Genomic DNA, 15,829 nt, shown 5'->3' with positions numbered 1-15,829 from the left:
GGTGCTGATTGGGCAGTTCCTGTAGAACAGAGAGGAGGAGCACAGACAGCCAGCCGAGAGACCCAGACGCAGGCCGACTGAGACAGACCCACAGAGACAACACAGAGAGGTGGAGACCGGAGGAGAGATGCTGACCTTGCTGGCTCTACTCTTGGGGGTACTACCCTGCTCAGCCCCAGGTAAGTCCCATCCTGCTCCCTGCCCAGGCCCTGGCCCTGGCCCCAGGCTGGGGCTGGTGTGTGGGTGTCTGCACTAACTCTGCGTGTCCCTGGTCAGCTAAAGCTAGGACACAGGTGTGGGGACTGACTGGTCTGTCAGGATGAAGGCTCTGTGAACAGTTGGTTCAGTGTGTTTTCCATACATCAGGATGCTCAGTGTGTTTTCAGGATACTTGTGATCCTGTGTGTGTGTGTGTGTGTGTGTGTGTGTGTGTGTGCGTGCGTGCGTGCGTGTGTTAGCATTACCCACCTGATCCGTCTCACACGCACAGCATGTGAGAAGTGTCCTGAAAACACACTGAGCTAACTGTTCACAGACTCTTCATCCTGTCAGACGTATCAGGTGGGCAATGCTCACACACACACACACACGCACACACACATTGTTCTCCTACTGAGTTACAGTTCAAAGGCTTTACCTGCATCGAGAGATGGAGCCCACTGCTGTACACACAGACAAACACACACACACGCGCCTTGTGTGTTTGGTACTTCAAACGTTTATTAGTCTTTCTATGTGGTAAACCTGAAATGGTTGTAATTGTTGCACTATAGTTAAGATGTTATTATTACTGCACTGTGCCTGCTATCTGAAACAGGGATTTTGACTGTGTCTGAAAAATACGGACCATTCTTTGACGCTGACTTTTGAAATGCTGTTAGAACTTTGCACTTCTGATCCTCAATTTTCTCCTGTGAATGCATCATTTATTTATTATTTATCTCACAATGGATTAAAGCGTCAATTCAATTGATCAAATGACGTTTTCTGTTAGTCTCCAGAGGGCGCTTGTCATTTGAACAGACCGTTACCGTGAGAACAGGTGTGAATCTTTGTGGGTTTCAACCTGGGAGAGACGCATATGTGTGTGTGGGTGTGTGTGTATATGAGGGATGTGGTGGTGTGTGAGTGGGTGTGTGTAAAGGTGGTGGTTGTGTGTGTGTTATGAGTGTGTCTGTGTGTGTGTGTGTGTGTGTGTGTGTGAGTGTGTCTGTGTTTGTTTGTATGTGTGTTAGGGTTGCGTGTGTGTGTGCGTGTGTATGTCTGACATGCCACAACACCGCAACCACGACCCCTGCACACAAACACACACACACACACACACCAGAGGAAGGAGAAGTGAAAGTGGGAATGGAATCTGGAGATGCTTTCTATCACCAGCGCAATGTGTTTCCTGGAGCCAGCACTGGACAAAGTTCCGTTTAAACCATTACCCCACACCCACACCCACCCACACACACAGGCACACCACAAAGCAGGCACACACAACCACACACACTCACCACAAAGCAAGCATGCACACACACACACACACACACACAATGACAACCCCTGCATTCTTCTCGTTTCTCCTTTCTTCAGACTACAGAAATATGTAAAGCGCACACACATCTGCGAAATGACATTGTGAACCTCTCTCCTCAGACAGACCAATACAAAAAATATTCATATATATGATTTAAAATATCATATTTCTGTTATAATGTACAAAGAATTTAGCAGGCATACACAGTTTGAAGAGTACATAAAACAAGCGATTCATTATTTTTTTGTGGAACCAGGTACACCGTTCAGGAACACCGTTCAGAGACTCGGTATATGATATTTTATGATAGGATATTTTATAAGGTGATTGTTTTGTATTGCTTGATGCAAAAGTATGGAGACCTACTATTCCATGATTCAACAAGGTTTTCAGTCAGTTAACTTTGTCAGAAAATATAAATGTTGCTAAAGCTGTAGTTTGAAAAACATAACATATTTTAGAGTGGTCTGTCTGTTTTGAGTCTGTCTTGTTGCCTTGGAAAAGACATGTGCCCCATCGCCCACAGCCTGAACCAAACTAACCCGTTAAGAGGTCTACCAACCTCTTGTTCAATTACTGTAAGTTGTAGCTAGGCAGTTCAGTTGATCAGGAAATTTCAGTTCACTTCAAATAACGTCATCGTCAAAAAATCCAATATTATGATGGGATGTGAGGTGAATGGTATTGTAATGTGACGTAGCAGTAATGTGGTGATATTGTAACGTCCTGTTGCTGTAATATTATCTTGCTGTTATTATGATGTTACTGCAATTAAAAAGTTGGCTTTTGACACAACGCAGCAACAACAAAAGCTCGTACTCTTGGATGCAGTAAAATCATCCACAAAAAGTCCTCTGGCTTGTTCACATGTGAAGCGTGTTCACTAACATGTAGACTGTCTACATACGTGGAGTATTTATGTAAGTGTGTTGTTTCTCTACAGACCCCACCACTATCTTCGCTATGCCTCGGAAGCTGAAGCCAGTGAGAGAGGGGGCGGACCTCGCCCTTGGCTGCCGACTCACGGACCCCAGAGCCGCCAACCTCACGCTGAGGTCGCTCGGGGGCGGAGCCCTACCTGCCGGCATCAACTACACAGCCGACGCCCGGGAGGGTGTGGTGATACACAAGGTCCAGGCCAATCATGGCGGCCAGTACTTCTGCAGCGCGAGGATTGGTGGAGTGGAACAGCGGTCGTCCAACTTCCTGGTCCAGGTCGTTCCAAGTGAGATGTGAACACAGTCCAGACTGTGTAGATGGATAGGACTTTATTAGAGTGCAGGAACTGCAGCTGTTCTGGACTCCGTCACCTGAACACCCAGCAGTATAACTCATGCACACCTCATGTGCCGGCCTCCTCTCAGAACCATGTGACTTTGTTTCAGGCCGTTATCCGCCTCCGCCTCCGCCTTCCTTGGAGACGCAGGAGGAGTTTGTACGCATCGTGGGAGAGCTTCTCAACATCACCTGCACGGCCAGCGACTCCTCCCACTTCTATACCCTGACCTGGAAGCACTCCTCCCTCAAGGTCAGAGGTCAGGGGTCACCTGGTGATGACATAGCTTAGTGGTTAGAGCACTTGACTACAGATCAAGAGGTTGCAGGTTCAGATTGTCCCTTTACTGTGAGTCGCTTTGAATAAAAACGGCAGCTGAATGAATCCATTAGATGATTATTATCAGGGGTGTTTAACCCATTGATGGTGTTAGCAGTGGTAGTACTGGGTATAGTAGCATGTGTGTGTGTGTGTGTGTGTGGGGGTGGGGGGGGGGGGGGTCCGGGGCCTTTATCCCAGCTGTATTGACCTGTTGGCTGTGTCTCCAAGGTTCTGGTGAGCTCGTCCAGGTTGGTGAATTCATCCAAGGGCTCAGGCCTGGTGATTTACCACAGCACCGTCTCGGTCCCGGCTGTCACCCACAATGACACAGGGACCTTCACCTGCGTGGCCACCAACAAGGGCGGCCACAGCACCACTTCCACACACCTCACCGTCGTAGGTATGCACCAGGTTCAGGACTGGACGACTGGTTTATATAGATAGATTAGACCGACAGACAGACATATAGATACGTACACACGTACATACATACACGCACACATGCATACATTCATACATGCACAGGAAAGCTCCCTCACGTGTTCCTCTCTCACCTCCTCAGATGAGCCCTACATCAGGCCTCTTCTTCCAGCCTCCACTCAGACCAACGTATCGCAAGATGAGGACACAGGAGATGAGGCGGGAGGACACAAGGACGCAGGACACAAGAGGACGTTTGGAGGAGAGGTGGAGGTGGGCGAAGGGGAGGACTTGGACCTCCAGGTGGAGCTGGAGGCCTACCCCCCACTCCTGACCCAGAGGTGGGAGAGCCCCAGGCCCCTCAACTCCTCCAGCCTGCAGCCCTCCTTCTCCAGCCACAACCACAGGTGCTCACGGGGTCCCCCCACCCAGACACAAACTTTACAGGGTGACGGGGCGATTTCGATGACAACTTACCCAGTCTTGCTCCCTCTCTCTCCCCGTCTCTCTTTCCCAAACCACCTCACTCTCTCTGTCGTCCAACTCCTCTTTCACCCCCCCTTCTCTCTCTCTCTCTCTCTCTCTCTCTCTCTCTCTCTCTCTCTCTCTCTTCTCTCTCTGCCTCTCTCTCTCTAACCACTTACCTCACTCGTCCCCTCTCTCTCCCCCCTCTCTCTCTCTCTCTCTCTCTCTCTCTCTCTCTCTCTCTCTCTCTGTGTCTCTCTCTCTCTAACCACTTACCTCACTCGTCCCCTCTCTCTCCCCCCTTCTCTCCCCCTGCTGTAGGTACCGTGCCAGGCTGCGGGTGATCAGAGTGAGGCCAGAGGACAGAGGAGCGTATGTCCTCCACAGCAGCAGCCGTCTCCTCTCCAGCTCGGTGCACTTCCACCTGCGCGTCGCCTGTACGAGACACCGCCGACACGACACACCGCCGACACGACACGGCGCTCTGGAGCTTCCCCGCCAAGCCCAGCACGACCAATTACTCGGTTATTTAATCCCTTCTTGCCTCGTTAATCTCTTGTCCGCGCTCTCTCTTCCCTCCCCCTTGACCTCTTCCCGACCCCCCCCCCCTTTTCCACATCTCACCCTCCCTCTCTCTCTCTCTGTCTCTCTCTCTGATCCGCCCCCTCCCCTTCCATCCCTCTCCGACCCCCCATCCCCTCTGTCTCTCCCTTTCCCCCTCTTCCCCTCCCCTCGCATCCCCCTCTCCTCTCCATCCCTCAGATAAGCCCAGTGCAGTGATCTTGAAACAGAACTCCTCCTTTTTGACCTGCTCCTCCACTGGATACAGACTACCCACAATCCTCTGGTACCTGTGTCCCGGGAACCAATACTCGTAGGTTGAACCTTCCCTTCCCTCCCCCCCAAGCTTCTCATCTCTTACAACATTTTCCTGTTAATGGGTTGCCAGGCGTGTCATGAAAACCCTCCTTTTGTCACTGTGTTGCCAGGTGTGGTGACAATGACACCCTCCGTGTGAGTCCCACTCCTGAGATGATTTTCTCAGATGACGGGGAGGTGGTCCACAGCCAGCTGCCCTTGCCATCCACTACTGATGATGTCACAGTGGAGTGCGTGGCTTCCAACAGTGAGGGAACTGCCAGAGACATCTTGGTCACACGTGAGTGATGCTAGAGAAACCTGGGTTGGAGTCCAGATTAGAGTCTGCAGTCATTTACTGTCAATCCTGTAGGTGTCTTTCATGTATCCTGCGCCAGGGCTAACTCAATCAATAACAGTTTTTTTTCGACTGCTTAGATACATTGTTCAAAACTGAAGACCCGTTTTCACACATTTCCCTATTTTTTTTTACTATCATGAGATACTGATTAAAACGTGTAATGTGATAAGTTACTGCTGCAAACTGCAAAGATAAAAGTTCATAATTTTTGCAATGATCTCTGTTGTTAAAGTTTTTAATTTCAGTATGTTGTTTCAATGTAAGAGAGAGAACTGTTGCCAGTGTCATGGTCAAACAAGCTCCTTTTGAATAATGTATAAAGTATTTTGGTGGTTAGATTACTACTGTTTTGCCAACGTGCATGTTGCTAATGCAGACTGTGTTAAGAGTGGAAAATGTGACTTCAGTTCCAAGTCATGTTAAGCAATTGAAAAAAACTGTAAATTGTGTACCTCACTGATTTGTCAAAACGCACGCTAAAAGAAAAAAACGACCCCTTGCGTGGTTATTAGAGAACCCAGATCATGTTAAGAGTGGAACACCCACGGCCATGTCTCACATCCTCACACACTCTCTTCGGTCCACGAATAGCAGAACTGAGCCAGCAACTGCAGCTCTCACTCGTCATGAACGTTAGGCACCGCTGGCCCTCAATACTAGCTCTGGGGTTGTGGTTGTCATTGTTTGTTCTGAACCTTCTGAGTTGCAATGCTTTGCGCTGATGTTTTTGTCTTTGCCATTGTTGTTATTGTTGTTGTTGTCCCCGGTGTTGTGTTGTTGTCGCCGTCATTTTCGTTGTTGGTGTCCTTGTTGTTGTTGATGTTGTTGTTGATGTTGTTGTCATTGTTGCTCAGACATGGCTGCCTCTGGAGTGCCGTCCCAGCTGGGTACACCCATAGTGATAGGAGCGAGCTGTGCGGCTGGTGTCCTCCTTCTTCTGCTGGTTATCCTGCTGTACAAGTACAAACAGGTACGCACGCCTGGATACACCTTTGGGGTATTCCGGAAAGCAGGTTATGTGACATAAACGGGTAAGTTAACTCCGCAGCTCACACCCAGCGTTGTAGCAACATTGCCTGTAAGTTGCCTCAACATTGTGAATCAGCAGGTGGGGTTAACTTACCCGGTTATGTTACATAACCTGCTTTCTGGAATACCCCCCTGGTTACACAGGTACACACACACACACACACACATCTGGATACACCTGGATACAAAGGTGCATACACACACAAAAACTAAAATGTAAGTACAAAGGTAGAAATTCTCCAGGATACACAGGTACACTAACACGTCTGTATGTACTGTGTGTGTCTTCCAGAAGCCCAAGTATGAGATCCGCTGGAAGATTGTAGAAAGCAGCGATGGGAACCAGTACACCTTCATAGACCCTAGCCAGCTGCCCTACAACCAGCAGTGGGAGTTCCCCCGCAGTCGGCTCAGATTGGGTACCACGCATGACATGTATACTAACATACATGACATAACATGTTAACGAACACATCATACATAACATGTTTAATAAAATACATCCCACATACCAACATGTATGACGTAACATATTTACTAACATAACATTCATAACATCACAGGTCAAGATTACGGGTTAACATGTATGGGCATGCTCACAGGTTAAGATTTGTTTGACCACAGGAATACACGTATGATCATCGGTTAATGGTTTAACATGTTTGACCACAGGTTAACATACATGTCAGTAACCATGGGTTGGAGTACTGACTGTAACATACTTTCATTGAAACGGCCTGTGTATGTATGTCCCTCTGCATTCTGTGCTTTGTGTTGTGATGAAGCAGGGCCAATCTGAAAGAGCATATCAGTGTCTCTTGTGAAACATTGAAATCAACAGAGCGCCCCCCTGCTGCCGAAGGTTTACTGTTTACCTGTGTTTACCCCCCTTCCCCCCTCCCGACTAGGTCCGGTGTTGGGTGCTGGTGCATTTGGCAAGGTCGTGGAGGCCACCGCCTACGGCCTGGGTAACCATGACAATGTCACCAGAGTGGCTGTCAAGATGCTCAAACGTAAGCAACCTCAACTTCAACCCCACCTAAAGCCAACCCTGACCTGCTACCCTCAACACCAGGCTAACCACAACCTTGCCCTAATCCCTAACCCCCAAATGACCCAAAACTGAAGTGTGTTAAGGGGATGTCATAACAGAAGTGCCGTCGTCCTCTGCCTACCCCTCCCCCTCACAAACAGCAAGCGCCCACTCGGAGGAGAGAGAGGCGCTGATGTCAGAGCTGAAGATTCTCAGTCACCTGGGTAACCATGACAACATCGTGAACCTGCTGGGGGCCTGTACCCAGGGAGGTGAGTCTGGCTCAGGACACCTGGTCTGAGCCTGTGGATTCGATGAACTGAACGAGCTTGTATGTATGTGAAGTTTGGACTACAGCTATACTGCACTGCGGACTACAGGTCCCATGCTGACAATGACAGAGTTCTGTAGTCCTGATGAATTTTATGAACGTCAGTTGTCTGCGGCATAGTGACTTGACAACGCTGTGTAGTAATGCACTTCAACAGCATGTATTTTATGGTATGGGTTGGTAAGAAGTGTGTATGAGGTTTGTCCATGTAATAAGTCTCTATATTCTGGACAGCTGTGTATATACCTAATGCCACTGATGCAGAGTACAACAGTTTGTTCTGATGTTAAGTTTGGACTACAACTGTACTCCACTGTGGACTCCAGGTCCCATGCTGATGATCACAGAGTACTGTAGCCATGGCGACCTGCTGAACTTCCTGCGAGGGAGGGCCCAGGACTTCCTGGAAGCCATCTTGAGTTGTCCGAAGGCTCCGGAAGACAAGAGCCTGTACAGGAACACATCCATTTCCACTGCTCGCATCAGAAGGTGAGAGGTCGCTCTGCACCGACGCAACCGGCCAGTTTAGGGTCAGAAGTCAGAGGTCGCTGGGTTAGAAGGTCAGGGAGCTGGAGGGAGAACCAGGCTGGCGTGGGGATGAGGTTCACACACTTCCATGAGTTAGTTCTCTTCAGTTCCTGCATCAGTTCATATGAAGCAATGGTTACAGTATGTGCATGCACTTTAACCACAGCGTGAAGGAAGGTTATTGTTCCCTGTTGCAGGATCTGAGAAAGGGGAAGCTGATCTGAGACTGCGTGTGTGTTCCCCCCACCCTGCCAGTAATGTAGGTGTGTGTCTGTGTTTTCCATAGTGACAGTGGGATTTCCTCATCAGACTCAGACCACTACCAGGACATGCAGCCAATGAGAAGCCCCCTAGGTAATCCCTTTACTGCTTCATAATAATGTTGTGATGTGTTCATTTAGCAGATGCTTCTATCCAAAGTGATGTAGAAGGGAAAGCTTGAACCTGCATCCTCTTGATCTGCAGTCGAATGTTCTGTACTGGTCCTATCCACAATATACAGTGTGCATCCAATCAATGACAAGACTGCCACATTCAATAAGAGACAAGACTGCCACATCCAATTACAGACACGACTGCCACATCCAATCAATGACAAGACTGCCACATCCAATTTCAGATGAGACTCCCACATCCAATCACTGACGAGACTGCCACATCCAATCACAGATGAGACTGCCACATATAAGTGCAGACGAGACTTAGCATCTAATCACAAACCACCAACAGGGGTGGGAAAGATATAATCCACCTGCCTTTTTGCTCAGTCTTTCTGTACTTTTTTCCTTCCCATCTCCCCCCTCCAACCTTCCCCCCTCCAACCCTCCCTGCTCCCCTGTGTCCCTCCCCCCCTCTCCCCGCAGAGTCCCAGGGTGAGGATGAGCAGCCAGACTGGACTCTGGAGATGCATGACCTCATCCTGTTCTCCTATCAGGTTGCAGAGGGAATGGACTTCCTTGCTTCCCGAAACGTAACTTTTAGTTTGACAAACACACGCACGTACACACACCACACAGATGCACGCACACTCCCATGCAATGCACACGCACACACCACACCCCTCCCCCCCCCCCCCCTCCAACACACACACGCACACACACGTCTCAGCCCAGCGTGTGTGTATCAGTGTATCCACAGAGACGTAGCAGCCAGAAACGTCCTGCTGACGGATCGTCGCGTGGCCAAGATCTGTGACTTCGGCCTGGCCAGGGACGTCATGAACGACGCCAACTACGTGGTCAAAGGAAACGTGAGTTCAGTCTGACAGAAGACCTTAGAACGGCCAGCGTACAGATAACACTCCACCTCCGAAAGTCAAACCCTTTATTGCCTTCGAATTGCAATGATGTGCCTTCGGTGTGTGTGCGTGCGTGTGCATTGTGTGTATGGGTGTGTGTTGAGCGTGTGTATTTGTGTGTGTGCATGTTTGTGTGTGTATGGGTGTGTGTGTGCATGTGTTGTGTGTATGCTTGTGTGTGATATGTGTGTGTGTGTGTGTGTGTGTGTGCATGTTTGTGTGTGTATGGGTGTGTGTGTGCATGTGTTGTGTGTATGCTTGTGTGTGATATGTGTGTGTGCGTATGTGTGTGTGTGTGTGTGTGAGCACAGGCTCGTCTGCCGGTGAAGTGGATGTCCCCAGAGAGTATCTTTGACTGTGTGTACACGGTCCAGAGTGACGTCTGGTCCTATGGGATCCTCCTCTGGGAGATCTTCTCTCTGGGTAAAACTCTCGACTCTTCACTTGAATTCAATCATGTATTCCATTTGATCACTTTATTTGTTAACTGACTGGTGTTTGTTTTGGAATTGACGAGTGTTTGTTTATTGACGGGTGTTTGTTTGTTGGCGGGTGTTTGTTTGTTGACGGGTGTTTGTTTGTTTCTGTGTTGTCCAGGTAAGAGCCCGTACCCCAACGTGGTAGTGGACTCTCGCTTCTACAAGATGATCAAAGATGGCCACCATATGTCCCGCCCCGACTTCTCTTCTCCAGAGATGTGAGTCACGGCAGTCTAACCCTCACACAGAGACACACACCTGTCACTGCAGGATGAGAGGGCAATCTAGCTCAGTCCAGTGCAATCCAGTCGGACAGACGGTTAACTGCAGTCTGGTCTAATTCAGTCTAGTCTGGTCCAATGTTTCTGGTGTTTCCACACCAGCTTGCAATCGGTGTGGAGTGGGTCGCAAACATGTGTTTAGGTTCCATCAAATATTTGTTTAAGTTACCAAACTTCCGATGTGCACTTTTATTTTGAAAGTTATACCTGCACCTCCCCCTCTATTGTGACTTGATGACCAAGGACAAAAGTGGGTCCTGAGGTTAAACCAGTTGAGAACCATTGGTCTAGTTCATCCTCACCCAGTTTAACATAGAAGTTCCACTACAGTCTAGTCAAGTTTAGCATGGTCTAGTCCAGTCCAACATATGGGTCACTGTAGTCTAGTCCAGCTTAGTACAGTGTTGTACAGTCTAATATAGATAGCTCAGTGCAGTTTAATCCAGTGTAGTAGTCCAGCCTTGACCAGGCAAGTCCAGTACAACAGAGACACTCATTCTTGCATCTGATTCTCAATAACAACTCAAACAGCAGCTCATGCACAACCAGAACTGGTTTTCCCCTCTGGTATTCAAACTAGCAACCTCCTCTGTGTTTCTCAGGTTCCGAATCATGATGCAGTGCTGGAGGCTAGAGCCCACGGATAGGCCCACCTTCAGAACCATCGCAGAGCTCATCCAGAACCTGCTGCCAGAGCATACTCAGCAGGTCTGGGTTAAGGTCTACTGCTGTCTGCTGAAGCTGGGGACAACCGTAGGCTGGAGCTAGCCTGGGTGCTAACCTGAAGGAATGGGTGGAGCTGGCCTTTGGGGCTGGGTGGAGATAATCTGGGGTGCTAGGTGGAGCTAGCCTGGGGGGCTGGGTGGAGCTAGCCTGGGGTGCTAGGTGGAGCTAGCCTGGGGGACTGGGTGGAGCTAGCCTGGGTGCTAACCTGAAGGAATGGGTGGAGCTAGCCTTTGGGGATGGGTGGAGCTAGCCTGGGGGACTGGGTGGAGCTAGTCTGGGGTGCTAGGTGGAGCTAGCCTGGGGGGCTGGGTGGAGCTAGCCTGGGGTGCTACGTGTAGCTAGCATAGCGTAATGGGTGAAGCTAGCCTGGTGAACTGAGTGCTGGGTACTGGGTTGGATGGCCAAAACTGTCTCCAGATGTCTGGTCTAATGTCAGTGTCTTCTCAACAGGCCTACAGGAACATACAGGCTGGCAGACCAGCCCAGTGGAGAGGAGGGGAGGAGAAGGAGGAGGATGGAGAGGATGGGGAAGGAATGGAGGGGGGGAAGATGGAGGAGCAGGTCATTAAGAGCTGTGAGGAAGACTGTGGGGTTCCCACCGTGAACCAGGAGGAAGAGGAGGAGCCTCTGATGAAGGGCAACAACTATCACATTTGCTGAGGTCAAAGGTCGGGAGGTCAATTGAACTCTGCCGGCAGCTTGGGGTCATGGGGTTCAGGGTCAGGGTTAGGATTGGGTCTATGGTTAGGGTAAGTGGTTGGGGTTGAGGTTGAGGTTAGGGTCGGATTAAATTCAAACTGTGGCATTAATCATCATCATCAAAGCTGAGCTGTATAAGTTAACATTGCAGGTACTAAACTAGGCAACAATGTAAACAGACAGGTACTAATGTGAGTTTTGTTTTCTGTTTTACAAGGAAATAATCGTGGCTTTGTCGTTTTCTAACCTTTGAGATATGTCTTAAATGGTAAAGTGATAGTATCAGCTGTGTGTTACCGGGCAGAATTCATAAGGAGAATGTTCTCAGTAAGGAGTGTTGTCTCTTGCCTGGCCTTTTATTCAAAGCCACTTACTGAGTGGATTTGAACCTGTGACCTTTTCATCATCAGTCAATGCTGTACTACTGAGCTAAACAGTGAGAAATACAACAGTACAAATGAGATGCTTTTATCCAAAGTGATGAAAGGGAGGATTTTAACTCTTGATCTGAAGTTAAATGCTCCACCACTGGCATAGACTAATTCCCAGCATGTTCTCAATGGATCTTAATTTGGTAAGATTCAGGTTAAACAAAAAATGTATGAAATACTCAATGTTTTTATTTTACAGTGTATGCAAGCAGGAAGGTTAAGGGTGCTAATGTCTCTATGATGTCATTATGTGTTTCTGAAATAAACTGTCTTCACAAATATCGACATCCACTGACTTCTTGCTGGGGAAGACAAGGGGGGTGACAATCAGGGAGAGAATGAGGGAGACGCATACCGGTGTGACGAAAACATGTCCAAGTCTAAATCACCACTGCTGGGTCAGCATCTTCATGAGCTCCTCCAAGCAAGTTCTCAGTTTGAACATCAGGAATCGGAACTTCCAGAAATACTGTGTCTTGAAAGCAAAGATTCCTATTGCGTAAATCAGTCTAGTTCTTCTCCTTTCTGTTCAGGAAGTGTTTTGTAACCTGGAGCAGATGTTCAGTCCCCCCGCCACCCCCCTCCCCCCCCTCGCCCTCCAAAATCCCACCAGTGACTAGTGACAAATCTGGTGACTTTTTTTTGCTACTTTAGCAGTCTTAGTTTTGGTTGTTGATCAGCAGTAAAAATATCTGTAGTTGTTCTTCTGTGTTGTCATAGAAAGTTGTACCCCCTCACACACACACACTCGGAGGTGAGCTTGGTGTGGATGAAGGGCCCAATTTGTTTTGAATTTACATAACTTGTAATGTAGTGAGTTTTACCAACTTTTCAGAGAACCAATAGTGACTTTTGGTTAGATTATTTTTGACAACATTGAATTGTAGGTGACACACATACACAATGTTGGTAGATTCAAATAAATCGGATGTTACAACTCTGCCAAAGCCTGCTAACAACCATTCATTTGAGGTGTGTTGGAGCAGGGAAACAACTAGAACAGACCGGACAGTGGGTCCTGAGGACCAAAGTTGAAGACCGCTGGTCTAGCTGCATGGAGAAGGAAGTTGCACTTGCGTGTTGTGGCCTGTAGGGGACAGCAGATGACATCCAGTCTAACGAACTGGGCTCATGTCCAGAACCCTCTCAGACTTACATTTCTCTCCTTATGAACGTATAAACATCCTGGGACATACAGATACCAGACACACTACATCACACATTAACGTGTGTTACCCCTGCTATCCCTGGCCTCTCTCACTCCCTCTCTCCCGCTCTTTTTGTGTTTCAAACACCTGGCCAGAGCTAACACAGGCTTGCTCTTTTGTGATGTATAGGGAAGATTTGAACCTGCAAACCTCTTGATCAACCCCCCCATACACACACACACACACACCTACCCAACCATTTAGTGAGTTTGTGGGGATGACTGAGGTGGCTCATTGTCATTTGTAAATGTTGGGTGAATCACCTTAGCTTCCCAGTGTGTGGCGTGGTGTTGACGTGATCTTCTCCTGAACCCAGAGGAATGTGGGTGCTTCTGCAAGCCCCCAGGCTGAAGGGAAGGAGAGGGAGAGAGAGAAGGAGAAAGAGAGAGGGGGAGAGAGAGACAGACATAGAGAGAGAAAGAGAAGGACAGAGAGAAACAGAGTAAAGAGAAGGAATAGAGGGAAGAGAAGAGAGAGAGAAAGAGATTCAGGATGTGGACTTACTAACAGGAGCATTCCTTTCCAACTCCTGTCAGTAAATCCACATCCTGGCAAATTGTCTGTCTTCCCTCCTTCCTCTTCTCTTCTCTTCTCTTCTCTTCTCTTCTCTTCTCTTCTCTTCTCTTCTTTTCTCCCTCCCTCCCTCCCTCCCTCCCTCCCTCCCTCCCTCCCTCCCTCCCTCCCTCCCTCCCTTCATACCTGTCCAGTCGTCATTCGCACCTCCATAATTTTTCCCTACTTCCTTCCGTTCTGTTTTTTCCTTTACCCTACACACCTGCCATCCCTCCCTCCCTCCCTCCCTCCCTCCCTCCCTCCCTCCCTCCCTCCCTCCCTCCCTCCCTCCCTCCCTCCCTCCCTCCCTCCCTCCCTCCCTCCCTCCCTCCCTCCCTCCCTCCCTCCCTCCCTCCCTCCCTCCCTCCCTCCCTCTTTTCCAGGATTGTTGAGTGCATCTCTGGGTTTCAGCAAGCTTCAGCACGTAGTCCAATCAAATCAGATTCACACACACGCATGCATACATACATGCACACATACACACACACACACACACACACACACGTACACACTCTCACAGCCAGATATCTGAGATATGTGCCCCCCCCTACCCCCCACTCATTACATCAACACTTCTCAGCTCAACAATGCGGTCTCATGATGAAACACAAACTGAGGCAGGGAAAATATTTATCAACCCCCCCACCCCCACCTAAAATAATACTTCCTTGCTTTTTAACACCCGTGGAGCGCCCTCTAGTGGCTATGGGTAGCCAGTGGACAAACGTGTGTGAACGTCTCTATGTGCGTGTGTGTGTGTGAGAGGTGCTGTAAGTGAAGTGAGAGAGACAGGCTGCGGAGCATGATGGATCACCTCCATACATCACCATGACACCAGGACACACACACTCTTAAAGGAAACACTAGGGATTCACACACACACAGAGACAGGGTTTTGGGCTGAAAGCTGGGGAGTGGAGATAGAGCAGAACATAACACCCTCCCAGACAAGAACAGAGATAGAGACAGAGGGGGACAGGGATAGAGGGTTAAAGATATTTTTACTGTGTGTGGCGAAAGTGCACTTAATCAGCACTTATACACCTATAACTTCACACACACACACGCACACACACACACAGCTCTAAAAGGCAGCAGCTGCTCCTCCCAGAAACACAAAAGGCTTAGCAAGAGGGAGTGAAAGAGAGAGAGAGAGAGAGAGAGAGAGAGAGAGAGAGAGAGAGAGAGAGAGAGAGGGAGAGAGGGAGGAAGAGAGCAGGAGTGCACTCCCAGTGTGCTGTTGCACATCGTGCACACCTCCTCCTCTACTGCATGTGATACAACACTGCTCTCTCTCTCTCTCATTCACTTGTTTCATCTCTCTCTTTCCCTCTCTTAATCTCTCTGTATTCCCCCCCCCCTTCTTCCGTGTCGGTAAGTGTTTCAGCTCCTGTTCTCTCAATCTCGTCTGCGACAGCCAGGAAGATCCTGCCACAGACACAACAAGACAACAATAAAAAGCCAAGACAACTGAACAATATTTCTGAGAAAAAACAAGACAGCAAGACAACACTTCTGAGACACAACGACAGCACCACTTTTCAGACACAGCAAGGCAGCAAGACAGTAACAACAACCTTTCTCAGACAACACAACATCTCCAGCGTCCTGCCGTTACCGTTGGATACGAGTAGAACGATGATGTCAGATTCTGCGTGAGGAGAAAGAGAGAGAGAAAGAGAGAGAAAGAGAGAGAGAGAGAAAGAGAGAGAGAGATTCTTTCTCTCCTGGATAACCATGGTAACTGTGTGTTTGGAGGTCTCTCTCATGGGCTCCTTTTCTCCATGCCGACAGTCTCCACGCCGACAGTCAGTTCCTGGTTAGCGATGACGAGAGGTCAACGGGGGGTCTCGCACTGATCCTTCATCGCCCCTCCCTCGTCTTCCTCCTCCCCCTCCCACTCGTCTCACCCCTTCTCCCCCTCCTCCTTCAACTTCTTCTTGTCCCACTCAACCCGTCTCCGCTCCCTCCTCCACCTCTACCCCCCCCCTCCTCCTTCCCCTCTCCCC

The 15,829-nt window shown here is 49.0% G+C and overlaps 1 protein-coding gene across 1 annotated transcript; it reads left to right on the top strand.

Annotated features, from left to right (window-relative positions):
• Nucleotides 1–67: 67 nt before the first annotated feature.
• Nucleotides 68–12,341, top strand: csf1rb (colony stimulating factor 1 receptor, b). The gene is made up of 20 exons (XM_084683493.1): nt 68–179; nt 2,469–2,750; nt 2,911–3,053; nt 3,351–3,522; nt 3,685–3,949; nt 4,329–4,444; nt 4,770–4,881; nt 4,997–5,166; nt 6,081–6,196; nt 6,548–6,674; nt 7,164–7,268; nt 7,450–7,560; nt 7,946–8,108; nt 8,434–8,501; nt 9,011–9,117; nt 9,274–9,396; nt 9,756–9,867; nt 10,042–10,141; nt 10,807–10,912; nt 11,381–12,341. The coding sequence occupies exons 1-20, from the start codon at nt 128–130 to the stop codon at nt 11,588–11,590; spliced, it is 2,760 nt and encodes a 919-aa protein (XP_084539619.1). The 5' UTR covers nt 68–127; the 3' UTR covers nt 11,591–12,341.
• The last annotated feature ends 3,488 nt before the right edge of the window (nt 12,342–15,829 follow it).

The sequence above is a fragment of the Hypomesus nipponensis genome, chromosome 20, assembly GCF_054491055.1.
Source record: "Hypomesus nipponensis isolate SF chromosome 20, ASM5449105v1, whole genome shotgun sequence".
Classification (NCBI taxonomy): domain Eukaryota; kingdom Metazoa; phylum Chordata; class Actinopteri; order Osmeriformes; family Osmeridae; genus Hypomesus; species Hypomesus nipponensis.
Note: the sequence above shows the minus strand (reverse complement) of the source record. Positions and strands in the feature narration are given on the sequence as shown.